Source organism: Oncorhynchus nerka, linkage group LG12 (assembly GCF_034236695.1).
Source record: "Oncorhynchus nerka isolate Pitt River linkage group LG12, Oner_Uvic_2.0, whole genome shotgun sequence".
NCBI lineage: Eukaryota > Metazoa > Chordata > Actinopteri > Salmoniformes > Salmonidae > Oncorhynchus > Oncorhynchus nerka.
In genome coordinates this window covers 7,359,762-7,372,262 of record NC_088407.1, presented here as the reverse complement: position 1 = coordinate 7,372,262, position 12,501 = coordinate 7,359,762, and the positions used below count along the sequence as shown (strand labels likewise).

The 12,501-nt window shown below is 49.1% G+C and overlaps 1 protein-coding gene across 1 annotated transcript; it reads left to right on the top strand.

Moving 5' to 3' along the window:
• Positions 1-1,966: 1,966 nt before the first annotated feature.
• Positions 1,967-9,563, top strand: LOC135574407 (proline-rich proteoglycan 2-like). The gene is made up of 2 exons (XM_065025997.1): positions 1,967-1,997; positions 8,815-9,563. The coding sequence occupies exons 1-2, from the start codon at positions 1,967-1,969 to the stop codon at positions 9,561-9,563; spliced, it is 780 nt and encodes a 259-aa protein (XP_064882069.1).
• The last annotated feature ends 2,938 nt before the right edge of the window (positions 9,564-12,501 follow it).

Sequence of the window (12,501 nt, the reverse complement as noted above, 5' to 3'; positions counted from 1 at the left end):
TGAGAGGATCTGCAGAGAAGAATGGGAGAAACTCCCCTAAAACAGGTGTTCCAAGATTGTAGCGTCATACCCAAGAAGACTCGAGGCTGTTATCGCTGCCAAAGGTGCTTCAACAAAGTACTGAGTAAAGGGTCTGAATACTGATGTAAATCTGATATTTCAGTGTTTTATGTTTAATAAATTTGGTAAAAAAAATAATTCAATACTGTTTTTGCTTTGTCATCGACCCCAGTAACTATATGCGTCAACAGCGTCAACAGCGTCAACAGCAACCTTGGGAAAATCCTCTGCATTATCATTAATGGCAGACTCATACATTTCCTCAGTGAAAACAATGTACTGAGCAAATGTCAAATGTCAAAGTGACACCCTAATTAACAAAGAAACAAACCAAAACAAAGGCAAAAGCCTTCTCATGCTTTGTTGATTTAAAAAAATAAGCTTTTGACTCAATTTGGCATGAGGGTCTGCTATAGAAATTGATAGAAAGTGGTGTTGGGGGAAAAACATACAACATTATAAAATTCATGTACACAAACAGCAAGTGTGACAAAGAAATTGCAAAAAAATACATACATTTCTCTCCTCAGGGCCATGGGGTGAGGCTGGGATGCAGCTTAAGCCCCACCCCTTCAACATGAGGCTGGGATGCAGCTTAAGCCCCACCCCCTTCAACATGAGGCTGGGATGCAGCTTAAGCCCCACCCCCTTCAACATGAGGCTGGGATGCAGCTTAAGCCCCACCCTCTTCAACATGAGGCTGGGATGCAGCTTAAGCCCCACCCGCCAACATGAGGCTGGGATGCCCCCCATCCTTCAACATGAGGCTGGGATGCAGCTTAAGCCCCACCCTCTTCAACATGAGGCTGGGATGCAGCTTAAGCCCCACCCTCTTCAACATGAGGCTGGGATGCAGCTTAAGCCCCACCCTCTTCAACATGAGGCTGGGATGCAGCTTAAGCCCCACCCTCTTCAACATGAGGCTGGGATGCAGCTTAAGCCCCACCCTCTTCAACATGAGGCTGGGATGCAGCTTAAGCCCCACCCTCTTCAACATGAGGCTGGGATGCAGCTTAAGCCCCACCCTCTTCAACATGAGGCTGGGATGCAGCTTAAGCCCCACCCTCTTCAACATTGTTTCCCATGCTTGTTCAATGAACCATAAACAATTAATGAACATGCACCTGTGGAACGGCCGTTAAGACACTAACAGCTTACAAACGGTAGGTAATTAAGGTCACTGTTATGAAAACTTAGTACACTAAAGAGGCCTTTCTACTGACTCTGAAAAAACACCAAAAGAAAGATGCCCAGGGTCCCTGCTCATTTGCGTGAACGTGCCTTGGGCGTAAGGAAGTAAGGAAGCATAAATGTCTGTACTGTGAGATGAGACAGGAAGGACAGCCGACCATGTGTAACAACACCTGCACAGGATCGGTACATCCGAACATCACACCTGCGGGACAGGTACAGACAGGGTATTGTCCGGAATAGGCTGAGAGAGGCTGGACTGAGGGCTTGTAGACCTGTTGAAAGGCAGGTTCTCACCAGACATCACCGGCAACAACGTTGCCTATGGGCACATTCCCACCGTCGCTGGACCAGACAGGACGGGCAAAAAGTGCTCTTCGCTGACGAGTCACGGTTTTGTCTCACCAGGGGTGATGGTTGGATTCGCTTTTAAGGAATGAGCGTTACACTGAGGCCTGTACTCGAGTGCGATCGATTTGGAGGTGGAGGGTCCGTCATGGTCTGGGGCGGTGTGTCACAGCATCATCAGACTGAGCTTGTTGTCATTGCAGGCAATCTCAACGCTGTGCGTTACAGGGAAGACATCCTTCTCCCTCATGTGGTACCCTTCCTGCAGGCTCATCCTGACATGACCCTCCAGTATGACAATGCCACCAGCCAATACTGCTCGTTCTGTGTGTGATTTCCTGCAAGACAGGAATGTCAGTATTCTGCCATGGCCAACGAAGAGCCAACGAAGAGCCCGGGTGAGGGCTAGGGCCATTCCCCCCAGAAATGTCCGGGAACTTGCAGGTGCCTTGGTGGAAGAGTGGGGTAAAATCTCACAGCCAGAAGTGGCAAATCTGGTGCAGTCCATGAGGAGGAAAAGTACTGCAGTACTTAATGCAGCTGTTGGCCACACCAGATACTGACTGTTACTTTTGATTTTTTTTGACCCCCCTTTGTTCAGGGACACATTATTCCATTTCTGTTAGTCACAGGTCTGTGGAACTTGTTCAGTTTATGTCTCAGTTGTTGAATCTTGTTATGTTCATACAAATATTTACACATGTTAAGTTTGCTGAAACTAAACGCAGTGGACAGTGAGAGGACGTTTCTTTTTTTGCAGAGTTTATATCCACAAATTTGCGAGGGCACTAGGACAGTCTGCAGCACCCGGCCTCACCCTACGAGAACCTGAAGTCAAATGTCTACTGTTTGCTGTTAATCTGGTGCTTCTGTCACCAACCAAGGAGGGCCTACAGCAGCACCTAGATCTTCTGCACAGATTCTGCCAGACCTGGGCCCTGACAGTAAATCTCAGTAAGACCAAAATAATGGTGTTACAAAAAAGGTCCAGTCGCCAGGACCACAAATACAAATTCCATCTAGAGAGAGAGGGAGGGAGAGAGAGAAGAGAGACAGAGAGTGATGAAGAGAGAGGGAGGGAGAGAGAAGAGAGGCAGAGAGCGATGGAGAGAGAGGGAGCGATCGATGGATGGAGAGAGAAGGAAAGATAATAATAATTATTCATTATTTTATTACGATGTTTTTTGTGTACATTGTTGCTTTGGCAATATTGACGCAATGTGTTTCATGCCAATAAAGCAAATTAAATTTGAATTTGATAGAGAAAGAGAGAGAAAAAGAGAGAGAAGAGAGAGAAGGAGAGCGAGAGAAGGAGAGCGAGAGAAGGAGAGAGAGAGAAGGAGAGAGAGAGAGAAGGAGAGAGAGAGAAAAAGAGAGAGAGAAGGAGAGAGAGAGGAGAGAGAGAAAAAGAGAGAGAGAAGGGAGAGAGAGAGAGAGAGAGAGAGAAGGAGAGAGAGAGAAAGAAGAGAGAGAGGAGAGAGAGAGAGAGAGAGAGAGAGAAAAAGAGAGAGAAGGAGGGAGAGAAGAAGAAGAGAGAGAAAAGACAGAGAAGCGTCAGTCAGCAAAAGGAGAGTGAAAGGAGAGACAATGAAAAAGGGGAGAAAAAAGGGAGGCTTGTTTCATTATCCAGACACCAGAGATAAGCTATGATAGATACGCTATGGGATCTGTATAAGGGGGTTTTGGTGAAGCTTTGGGATAACTCTTGCATAGATTAGTAATAAATCATATTATATAGGCCTATTGTGCCAATGAGCCACAGTGAATTAAACAGCTAATGCAATGTGTACTAATGGAATGGAAGATTGGAGGGAGGCAGCAAGGAGAGGGAGATGAGGGAGAGAGGGAGAGGGGTACAGGGAAATGGAGGGAGGGAGAGAGGGAGGGAGGCAGCAAGGAGAGGGAGATGAGGGAGAGAGGGAGGGAGAGGGGTAAAGGGAAATGGAGGGAGGGAGAGAGGGAGGGAGAGGGGGTACAGGAAATGGAGGGAGGGGAGAGAGGGAGGGAGAGGGATTAAAGGGAAATGGAGGGAGGGAGAGAGGTAGAGGGGTACAGGGAAATGGAGGGAGGGAGAGAGGGAGGGAGAGGGGTACAGGGAAATGGAGGGAGAGGGAGAGAGGGAGGGAGAGGGGTAAAGGAAATGGAGGGAGGGAGAGAGGGAGGAGAGGGGCAGGGAAATGGAGGGAGGGAGAGAGATAGGGAGAGGGGTACAGGGAAATGGAGGGAGGGAGCGAGGGAGGGAGAGGGTACAGGGTAATGGAGGGAGGGAGAGAGGGAGAGGGGTACAGGGAAATGGAGGGAGGGAGATAGGGAGGGAGAATTAAGGGAAATGGAGGGAGGGAGAGAGGGAGGGAGAGAGGGTACAGGGAAATGGAGGGAGGGAGAGAGGGAGGGAGAGGGTACAGGGAAATGGAGGGAGGGAGCGAGGAGGGAGAGGGTACAGGGAAATGGAGGGAGGGAGAGAGGAGGGAGAGGGGTAAAGGGAAATGGAGGGAGGGAGAGAGGGAGAGGGAAGGGAAATGGAGGGAGGGAGAGAGGTAGGAGAGGGGTACAGGGAAATGGAGGGAGGGAGCGAGGAGGGAGAGGGACAGGGAAATGGAGGGAGGGAGAGAGGAGGGAGAGGGGGTAAAGGGAAATGGAGGGAGGGAGAGAGGGAGGGAGAGGGTACAGGGAAATGGAGGGAGGGAGAGAGGGAGGGAGAGGGGTAAAGGGAAATGGAGGGAGGGAGAGAGGGAGGAGAGAGGGTAAAGGGAAATGGAGGAGGGAGAGAGGGAGAGGGTACAGGGAAATGGAGGGAGGGAGAGAGGTAGGGAGAGGGGTACAGGGAAATGGAGGGAGAGGAGCGAGGGAGGGAGAGGGGTACAGGGAAATGGAGGGAGGGAGAGAGGGAGGGAGAGGGGTAAAAAATGGAGGGAGGGAGAGAGGGAGGGAGAGGGGTACAGGGAAATGGAGGGAGGGAGATAGGGGAGGGATCTGGGAAATGGAGGGAGGGAGAGAGGGAGGGAGAGGGGTACAGGGAAATGGAGGGAGGGAGAGAGGGAGGGAGAGGGTACAGGGAAATGGAGGGAGGGAGAGGGAGGGAGACAGCTAATGAAATGGAGGGATGAGATGGAAGATGAGAGAGGGATGAGAGGGTACAGTGAAATGGAGGGAGGGAGAGAGGGAGGGAGAGAGGTACAGGGAAATGGAGGGATGAGAGAGGGATGAGAGAGGGGAGAGAGGTGCAGATGACATGGAGGGATGAGAGAGGGGATGAGAGAGGTACAGTGAAATGGAGGGATGAGAGAGGGATGAGAGAGGGATGAGAGGGTACAGTGAAATGGAGGGATGAGAGAGGGATGAGAGAGGGATGAGAGGGTACAGTGAAATGGAGGGAGGGAGAGAGGGAGGGAGAGGGTAAAGGGAAATGGAGGGAGGGAGAGAGGGAGGGAGAGGGGTACAGGGAAATGGAGGGAGGGAGCGAGGGAGGGAGAGGGGTACAGGGAAATGGAGGGAGGGAGAGAGGGAGGGAGAGGGGTACAGGGAAATGGAGGGAGGGAGAGAGGGAGGGAGAGGGGTACAGGGAAATGGAGGGAGGGGAGAGAGGGAGGGAGAGGGGTACAGGGAAATGGAGGGAGGGAGAGAGGGAGGGAGAGGGGTACAGGGAAATGGAGGGAGGGAGAGAGGGAGGGAGAAAGGTACAGTGAAATGGAGGGATGAGAGAGGGATGAGAGAGGGATGAGAGAGGTACAGTGAAATGGAGGGAGGGAGAGAGGGAGGGAGAGAGGTACAGGGAAATGGAGGGATGAGAGAGGGATGAGAGAGGGATGAGAGAGGTGCAGATGACATGGAGGGATGAGAGAGAGGGATGAGAGAGGTACAGTGAAATGGAGGGATGAGAGAGGGATGAGAGAGGGATGAGAGAGGTACAGTGAAATGGAGGGATGAGAGAGGGATGAGAGAGGGATGAGAGGGGTACAGTGAAATGGAGGGATGAGAGAGGGATGAGAGAGGGATGAGAGAGGTACAGTGAAATGGAGGGATGAGAGAGTGGGAGAGCAATAGGGATCAGGGAGTCCATGCATTTTATTTGCCAATGTCAAATCAAATCAAATCAAATCAAATTGTATTTGTCACATACACATGGTTAGCAGATGTTAATGCGAGTGTAGCGAAATGCTTGTGCTTCTAGTTCCGACAATGCAGTAATAACCAACGAGTAATCTAACTAACAATTCCAAAACTACTACCTTATACACACAAGTGTAAAGGGATAAAGAATATGTACATAAGGATATATGAATGAGTGATGGTACAGAGCAGCATAGGCAAGATACAGTAGATGGTATCGAGTACAGTATATACATCTGAGATGAGTATGTAAACAAAGTGGCATAGTTAAAGTGGCTAGTGATACATGTATTACATAAAGATGCAGTAGATGATAGAGTACAGTATATACGTATACATATGAGATGAATAATGTAGGGTATGTAAACATTATATTAAGTAGCATTGTTTAAAGTGGCTAGTGATATATTTGACATAATTTCCCATCAATTCCCATTATTAAAGTGGCTGGAGTTGAGTCAGTGTGTTGGCAGCAGCCACTCAATGTTAGTGGTGGCTGTTTAACAGTCTGATGGCCTTGAGATAGAAGCTGTTTTTCAGTCTCTCGGTCCCAGCTTTGATGCACCTGTACTGACCTCGCCTTCTGGATGATGGCAGGGTGAACAGGCAGTGGCTCGGGAGGTTGTTGTCCTTGATGATCTTTATGGCCTTCCTGTGACATCGGGTGGTGGAGGTGTCCTGGAGGGCAGGTAGTTTGCCCCCGGTGATGCGTTGTGCAGACCTCACTACCCTCTGGAGAGCCTTACGGTTGTGGGCGGAGCAGTTGCCGTACCAGGCGGTGATACAGCCCGACAGGATGCTCTCGATTGTGCATCTGTAGAAGTTTGTGAGTGCTTTTGGTGACAAGCCGAATTTCTTCAGCCTCCTGAGGTTGAAGAGGCGCTGCTGCGCCTTCTTCACGATGCTGTCTGTGTGGGTGGACCAATTCAGTTTGTCTGTGATGTGTACGCCGAGGAACTTAAAACTTACTACCCTCTCCACTACTGTTCCATCGATGTGGATAGGGGGGTGCTCCCTCTGCTGTTTCCTGAAGTCCACAATCATCTCCTTAGTTTTGTTGACGTTGAGTGTGAGGTTATTTTCCTGGCACCACACTCCGAGGGCCCTCACCTCCTCCCTGTAGGCCGTCTCGTCGTTGTTGGTAATCAAGCCTACCACTGTTGTGTCGTCCACAAACTTGATGATTGAGTTGGAGGCGTGCGTGGCCACGCAGTCATGGGTGAACAGGGAGTACAGGAGAGGGCTCAGAACGCACCCTTGTGGGGCCCAAGTGTTGAGGGTCAGCGGGGTGGAGATGTTATTTCCTACCCTCACCACCTGGGGGCGGCCCGTCAGGAAGTCCAGTACCCAGTTGCACAGGGCGGGGTCGAGACCCAGGGTCTCGAGCTTGATGACGAGTTTGGAGGGTACTATGGTGTTTAATGCTGAGCTGTAGTCGATGAACAGCAATGTTAACTGCACACTTGTTGTTTGTTTACATTAATTTTATAATGTCGTATGTTTTTCCCCCAACACCCCTTTCCATCAGTTTGTCATGCCAAATTGAGTCAAAAGCTTTTTTTTTTTAAATCAACAAAGCATGAGAAGACTTGTTTTGGTTTATTTGGTTGTCAATTAGGGTCTGCAGGGTGAATATGTGGTCTGTCGTACGGTAATTTGGAAAAAGCCAGTTTCACACCTGCTCAGTACATTCAGTCTCTCCCTCTCTCTCTCTCTCAATTCAATTCAATTTAAGGGCTTTATTAGCATGGGAAACATATGTTAACATTGCCAAAGCAAGTGAAGTAGATCATATACAGAAGTGAAATAAACAATAAAAATTAACAATAAAGATTACACATACAGAAGTTTCAAAACAATGAAGACATTACAAATGTCATATTATATATATATATATACAGTGTTGTAACAATGTACAAATGGTTAAAGTGGTTAAAGTACACAATATGGGTTGTATTTACAATGGTGTTTGTTCTTCACTGGTTGACCTTTTCTTGTGGCAACAGGTCACAAATCTTGCTGCTGTGATGTCACACTGTGGTATTTCACCCAGTAGATATGGGAGTTTATCAAAATTGGATTTGTTTTCGAATTCTTTGTGAATCTGTGTAATACGAGGGAAATATGTGTCTCTAATATGGTCATACATTTGGCAGGAGGTTAGGAAGTGCAGCTCAGTTTCCACCTCATTTTATGGGCAGTGAGCACATAGCCTGTCTTCTCTTGAGAGACATGTCTGCCTACGGCGGCCTTTCTCAATAGAAAAGCTATGCTCACTGAATCTGTACATAGTCAAAGCTTTCCTTAAGTTTGGGTCAGTCACAGTGGTCAGGTATTCTGCCACTGTGTACTCTCTCTCATTGTAGTACCAAAAGGGGGGGATGATATAATTATTTGAATCTCTCTCCCTCTCTCTTTCAGTCTCTCTGTTCCCCAGGAAGAAAATCGAACATTTCTGCTCAAACAGAAGGGGGTACTAACAAAGATGAAACAGATAATAAATCATTTGGAATTTTTGTCTGCGTTGTCGTGACCTCTATTTCCGGTGGATTTCTGGACATCAAACTAACGGAGGTATTTGGATATAAAAAATATCTTTATGGAACAAAAGGAACATTTGTTGTGTAACTGGGAGTCTCGTGAGTGAAAACATCCGAAGATCATCAAAGGTAAACGGTTAATTTGATTGCTTTTCTGATTTTCGTGACCTAGCTACTTAATGCTTAGTGTACATAATGCTATGCTAGGCTATAGATAAATTTACACAAACGCTGTAAAGCATCATTTCAAAATCTGAGACGACAGGTGGATTAACAAAAGGCTAAGCTGTGTTTTGCAATATTGCACTTGTGATTTCATGAATATGAATATTTTCTAGTAATATTTTTTGACTGTGGCGCTATGCTATTCAGTGTTGCTGATGACAAATATACCGGATCCGGGATGGGTAGTTCCCAAGAGGTTAAAGACACCCACTATGAGACCCACTAAGAGGCAAACAAAAGAAAACACTCGACAAACTTAAAGACAAAAAACAGGGAAGATCAGACAAAGGAATGCTCTATTAAGGAGAGCCAATTAAAGGCATTAAACACACCGGGCCAGCCGTACAGGGCCAGCCGCACAGGGCCAGCCGCACCGGGCCAGCCGCACAGGGCCAGCCGCACCGGGCCAGCCGCACCGGGCCAGCCGCACAGGGCCAGCCGCACAGGGCCAGCCGCACAGGGCCAGCCGCACAAGGCCAGCCAACACAGGGCCAGCCGCACCGGGCCAGCCGCACCGGGCCAGCCGCACAGGGCCAGCCGCACAGGGCCAGCCGCACAGGGCCAGCCGTACAGGGCCAGCCGCACAGGGCCAGCCGCACCGGGCCAGCCGCACAGGGCCAGCCGCACAGGGCCAGCCGCACCGGGCCAGCCGCACAGAGCCAGCCGCACAGGGCCAGCCGTACAGGGCCAGCCAACACAGTGCCAGCCGCACAGGGCCAGCCGCACCGGGCCAGACGCACCGGGCCAGCCGCACCGGGCCAGCCGCACAGGGCCAGCCGCACAGGACCAGCCGTACAGGGCCAGCCGTACAGGGCCAGACGCACCGGGCCAGCACAGGGCCAGCCGCACAGGGCCAGCCGCACCGGGCCAGCCGCAACCAGCCGCTGGGGCCAGCCGCACCGGGCCAGCCGCACAGGGCCAGCCGCACAGGGCCAGCCGCACAGGGCCAGCCGCACCGGGCCAGCCGCACAGGGCCAGCCGCACAGGGCCAGCCAACACAGTGCCAGCAGCACAGGGCCAGCCGCACCGGGCCAGCCGCACCGGGCCAGCCGCACAGGGCCAGCCGCACAGGGCCAGCCACACAGGTGAAACATCTTCCCGCTAACGAGATGGACAATGTGCTGAAATCCAACCTCAAAATATAAATGGAAAAACCAAAGCCTGTGTACTTCTCCCTCAACTAATTTTCAGTGTGAAAGACAATCATGACTCTCTCCTCTCCTCCCCTCCTGTTTTGTTCTGGAAAAGTGACAATGACAGAAGGGCCTGAATTACAGCTTGTCACTTCCATCACACACACACACACACACACACACACACACACACACACACACACACACACACACACACACACACACACACACACACACACACACACACACACACAGATGCACACACACACTCACACACACACACACAGATGCACACACACACACACACACACACACACACACACACACACACACACACACACACACACACACACACTAACACAGACACACACATCACCTTCTCAGTCAACTCTCTCGTCTATCAGTCCTGGTGTAAAACCCATCTCCTTCTCCCCCACTCAAACTAGACTCAACTTAAATTCTCAACCTCTGTTCGTCAATCTTTCCTACCTCCCTATCTTCTACCCCTCTCCTCTATCTACCTCTATCCCCTCTCCTCTATCTACCTCTATCCCCTCTCCTCTATCTACCTCTATCCCCTCTCCTCTATCTACCTCTATCCCCTCTCCTCTATCTACCTCTATCCCCTCTCCTCTATCTACCTCTATCCCCTCTTCTACCTCTATCACCTCTTCTCTATCTACCTCTATCCCCTCTCCTCTATCTACCTCTATCCCCTCTCCTCTATCTACCTCTATCCCCTCTCCTCTATCTACCTCTATCCCCTCTCCTCTATCTACCTATATCCCCTCTCCTCTATCTACCTCTATCCCCTCTCCTCTATCTACCTCTATCCCCTCTCCTCTATCTACCTCTATCTCCTCTCCTCTATCTACCTCTATCCCCTCTCCTCTATCTACCTCTATCCCCTCTCCTCTATCTACCTCTATCCCCTCTCCTCTATCTACCTCTATCCCCTCTCCTCTATCTACCTCTGTCCCCTCTCCTCTATCTACCTCTATCCCCCTCCTTTATCTACCTCTATCCCCTCTCCTCTATCTACCTCTATCCCTCTCCTCTATCTACCTCTATCCCCTCTCCTCCCTCTATCCCCTCTCTTCCTCTATCCCCTCTCCTTCCTATATCCTCTCTTCTCCCCTCTCCTCCCTCTATCCTCTCTCCTCCCTCTATCCTCTCTTCTCCCCTCTCCTCCCTCTATCCTCTCTCCTCCCTCTATCCTCTCTTCTCCCCCTCTCCTCCCTCTATCCTCTCTCCTCCCTCTATCCCCTCTCCTCCCTCTATCCCCTCTCCTCCCTCTATCCTCTCTCCTCCCTCTATCCTCTCTCCTCCCTCTATCCTCTCTCCTCCCTCTATCCCCTCTCCTCCCTCTATCCCCTCTCCTCCCTCTATCCTCTCTCCTCCCTCTATCCCCTCTCCTCCCTCTATGATATGACATGCTACTCTATAAAATAATTTATCCGTAATCAATATTACCTGATTGAGCTAATCATGTAAATGTAATTAACTAGAGAGTCGGGCACCACAAAATAATATTCATAGAGCTGTTATCTTCCGAATAAACTCTTAAAGACCTAGTAATATTTTACATCAATAGCAGTCAATATTAATCGTCCTCTTAATTCAGTCTCATCTGAAAGTTGTAAATTATTGGTTATCTGCACGAACCCTGGCTAACAATTTGAATCATCAATACAAAATCGGGTTAAATAATTTATTTACTAAATACCTAACTAATCACACAGAATTACACATGCACATAATTAAATCATAACTTGATTACAAATGACGTCATAAAGGAAAACGTCCCTTGCGGGCAGAACAGATATGACAGCTTGTTACACAAAAGAAAAGGGTCTGGGTTTGAGTGAAAGAGCGGGAAGACTGAGGAACAAAGGGAGAAGCTGTGCTATCGTAAATACAGTATCTTATGCATTCTAAATTATCGCCCATTTGGAAAAGGAAAATGCAATAAACATTTACTCTGAGCTGCGCGTCGGTAGGTTGGTGGTAGATGGAAGGCCGTGTTGCCCAACCGAGTCCTTTGTTCTTTTGAAGAATGTCTCTGCTGGTAAATTGAATACATTGTAATAATGTCGTTGTGTGGTAGACGGGACACTCTGTCTGTTCCTTCCTGGCCCGCGTTTGATTACCCACTGTAGTCATCGATAAACTGAATGGATAGCTTGGCTGCAGGTTCGCGGCTTGACACAGTGAACTGTAAGCGTATTGGATGCTCAAAGGGAATTGTGAGAGGGGGAGAAAAGCTTTAGCCACAGAATACACACACAACCGAGTCCTTTGTCCCTTGAAGACAAGGGTAAATTGAATACGTTGTAGTAACGTCATTGTGTGGTAGACGGGATACTCTGTCTGTTCAGTTTGCAGCGGCTGTGGCTAACTCAACGGCTGGGAGGCTTTATATAGGAAGGGAGAAAAGGGGTGTGGCTAACTCAACGGCTGGGAGGCTTTATATAGGAAGGGAGAAAAGGGGTGTGGCTAACTCAACGGCTGGGAGGCTTTATATAGGAAGGGAGAAAAGGGGTGTGGCTAACTCAACGGCTGGGAGGCTTTATATAGGAAGGGAGAAAAGGGGTGTGTTTCATAGTTTATAGCCCATGTCCCTTCACAGGGGCGGGCCACTGATTGAGCAGAGCCCTACCTTATGAAAATCCACATCTCACATTTTAGAAGCTAAAATCACATTTCATCCCATCACGAATAATTTCATATTGAAACATTTAAATTGAACAACATTTCCATGTGAATCCGATAACTCTGATGTGTAGACTTTCCACTGTAGAGTTTATGTCATCTTATCATTGATGAGAATGTCTCAGATGACAACCGAACTGACATCATATTCATTAAGTACCACCGCATATGTTCAATTGGTC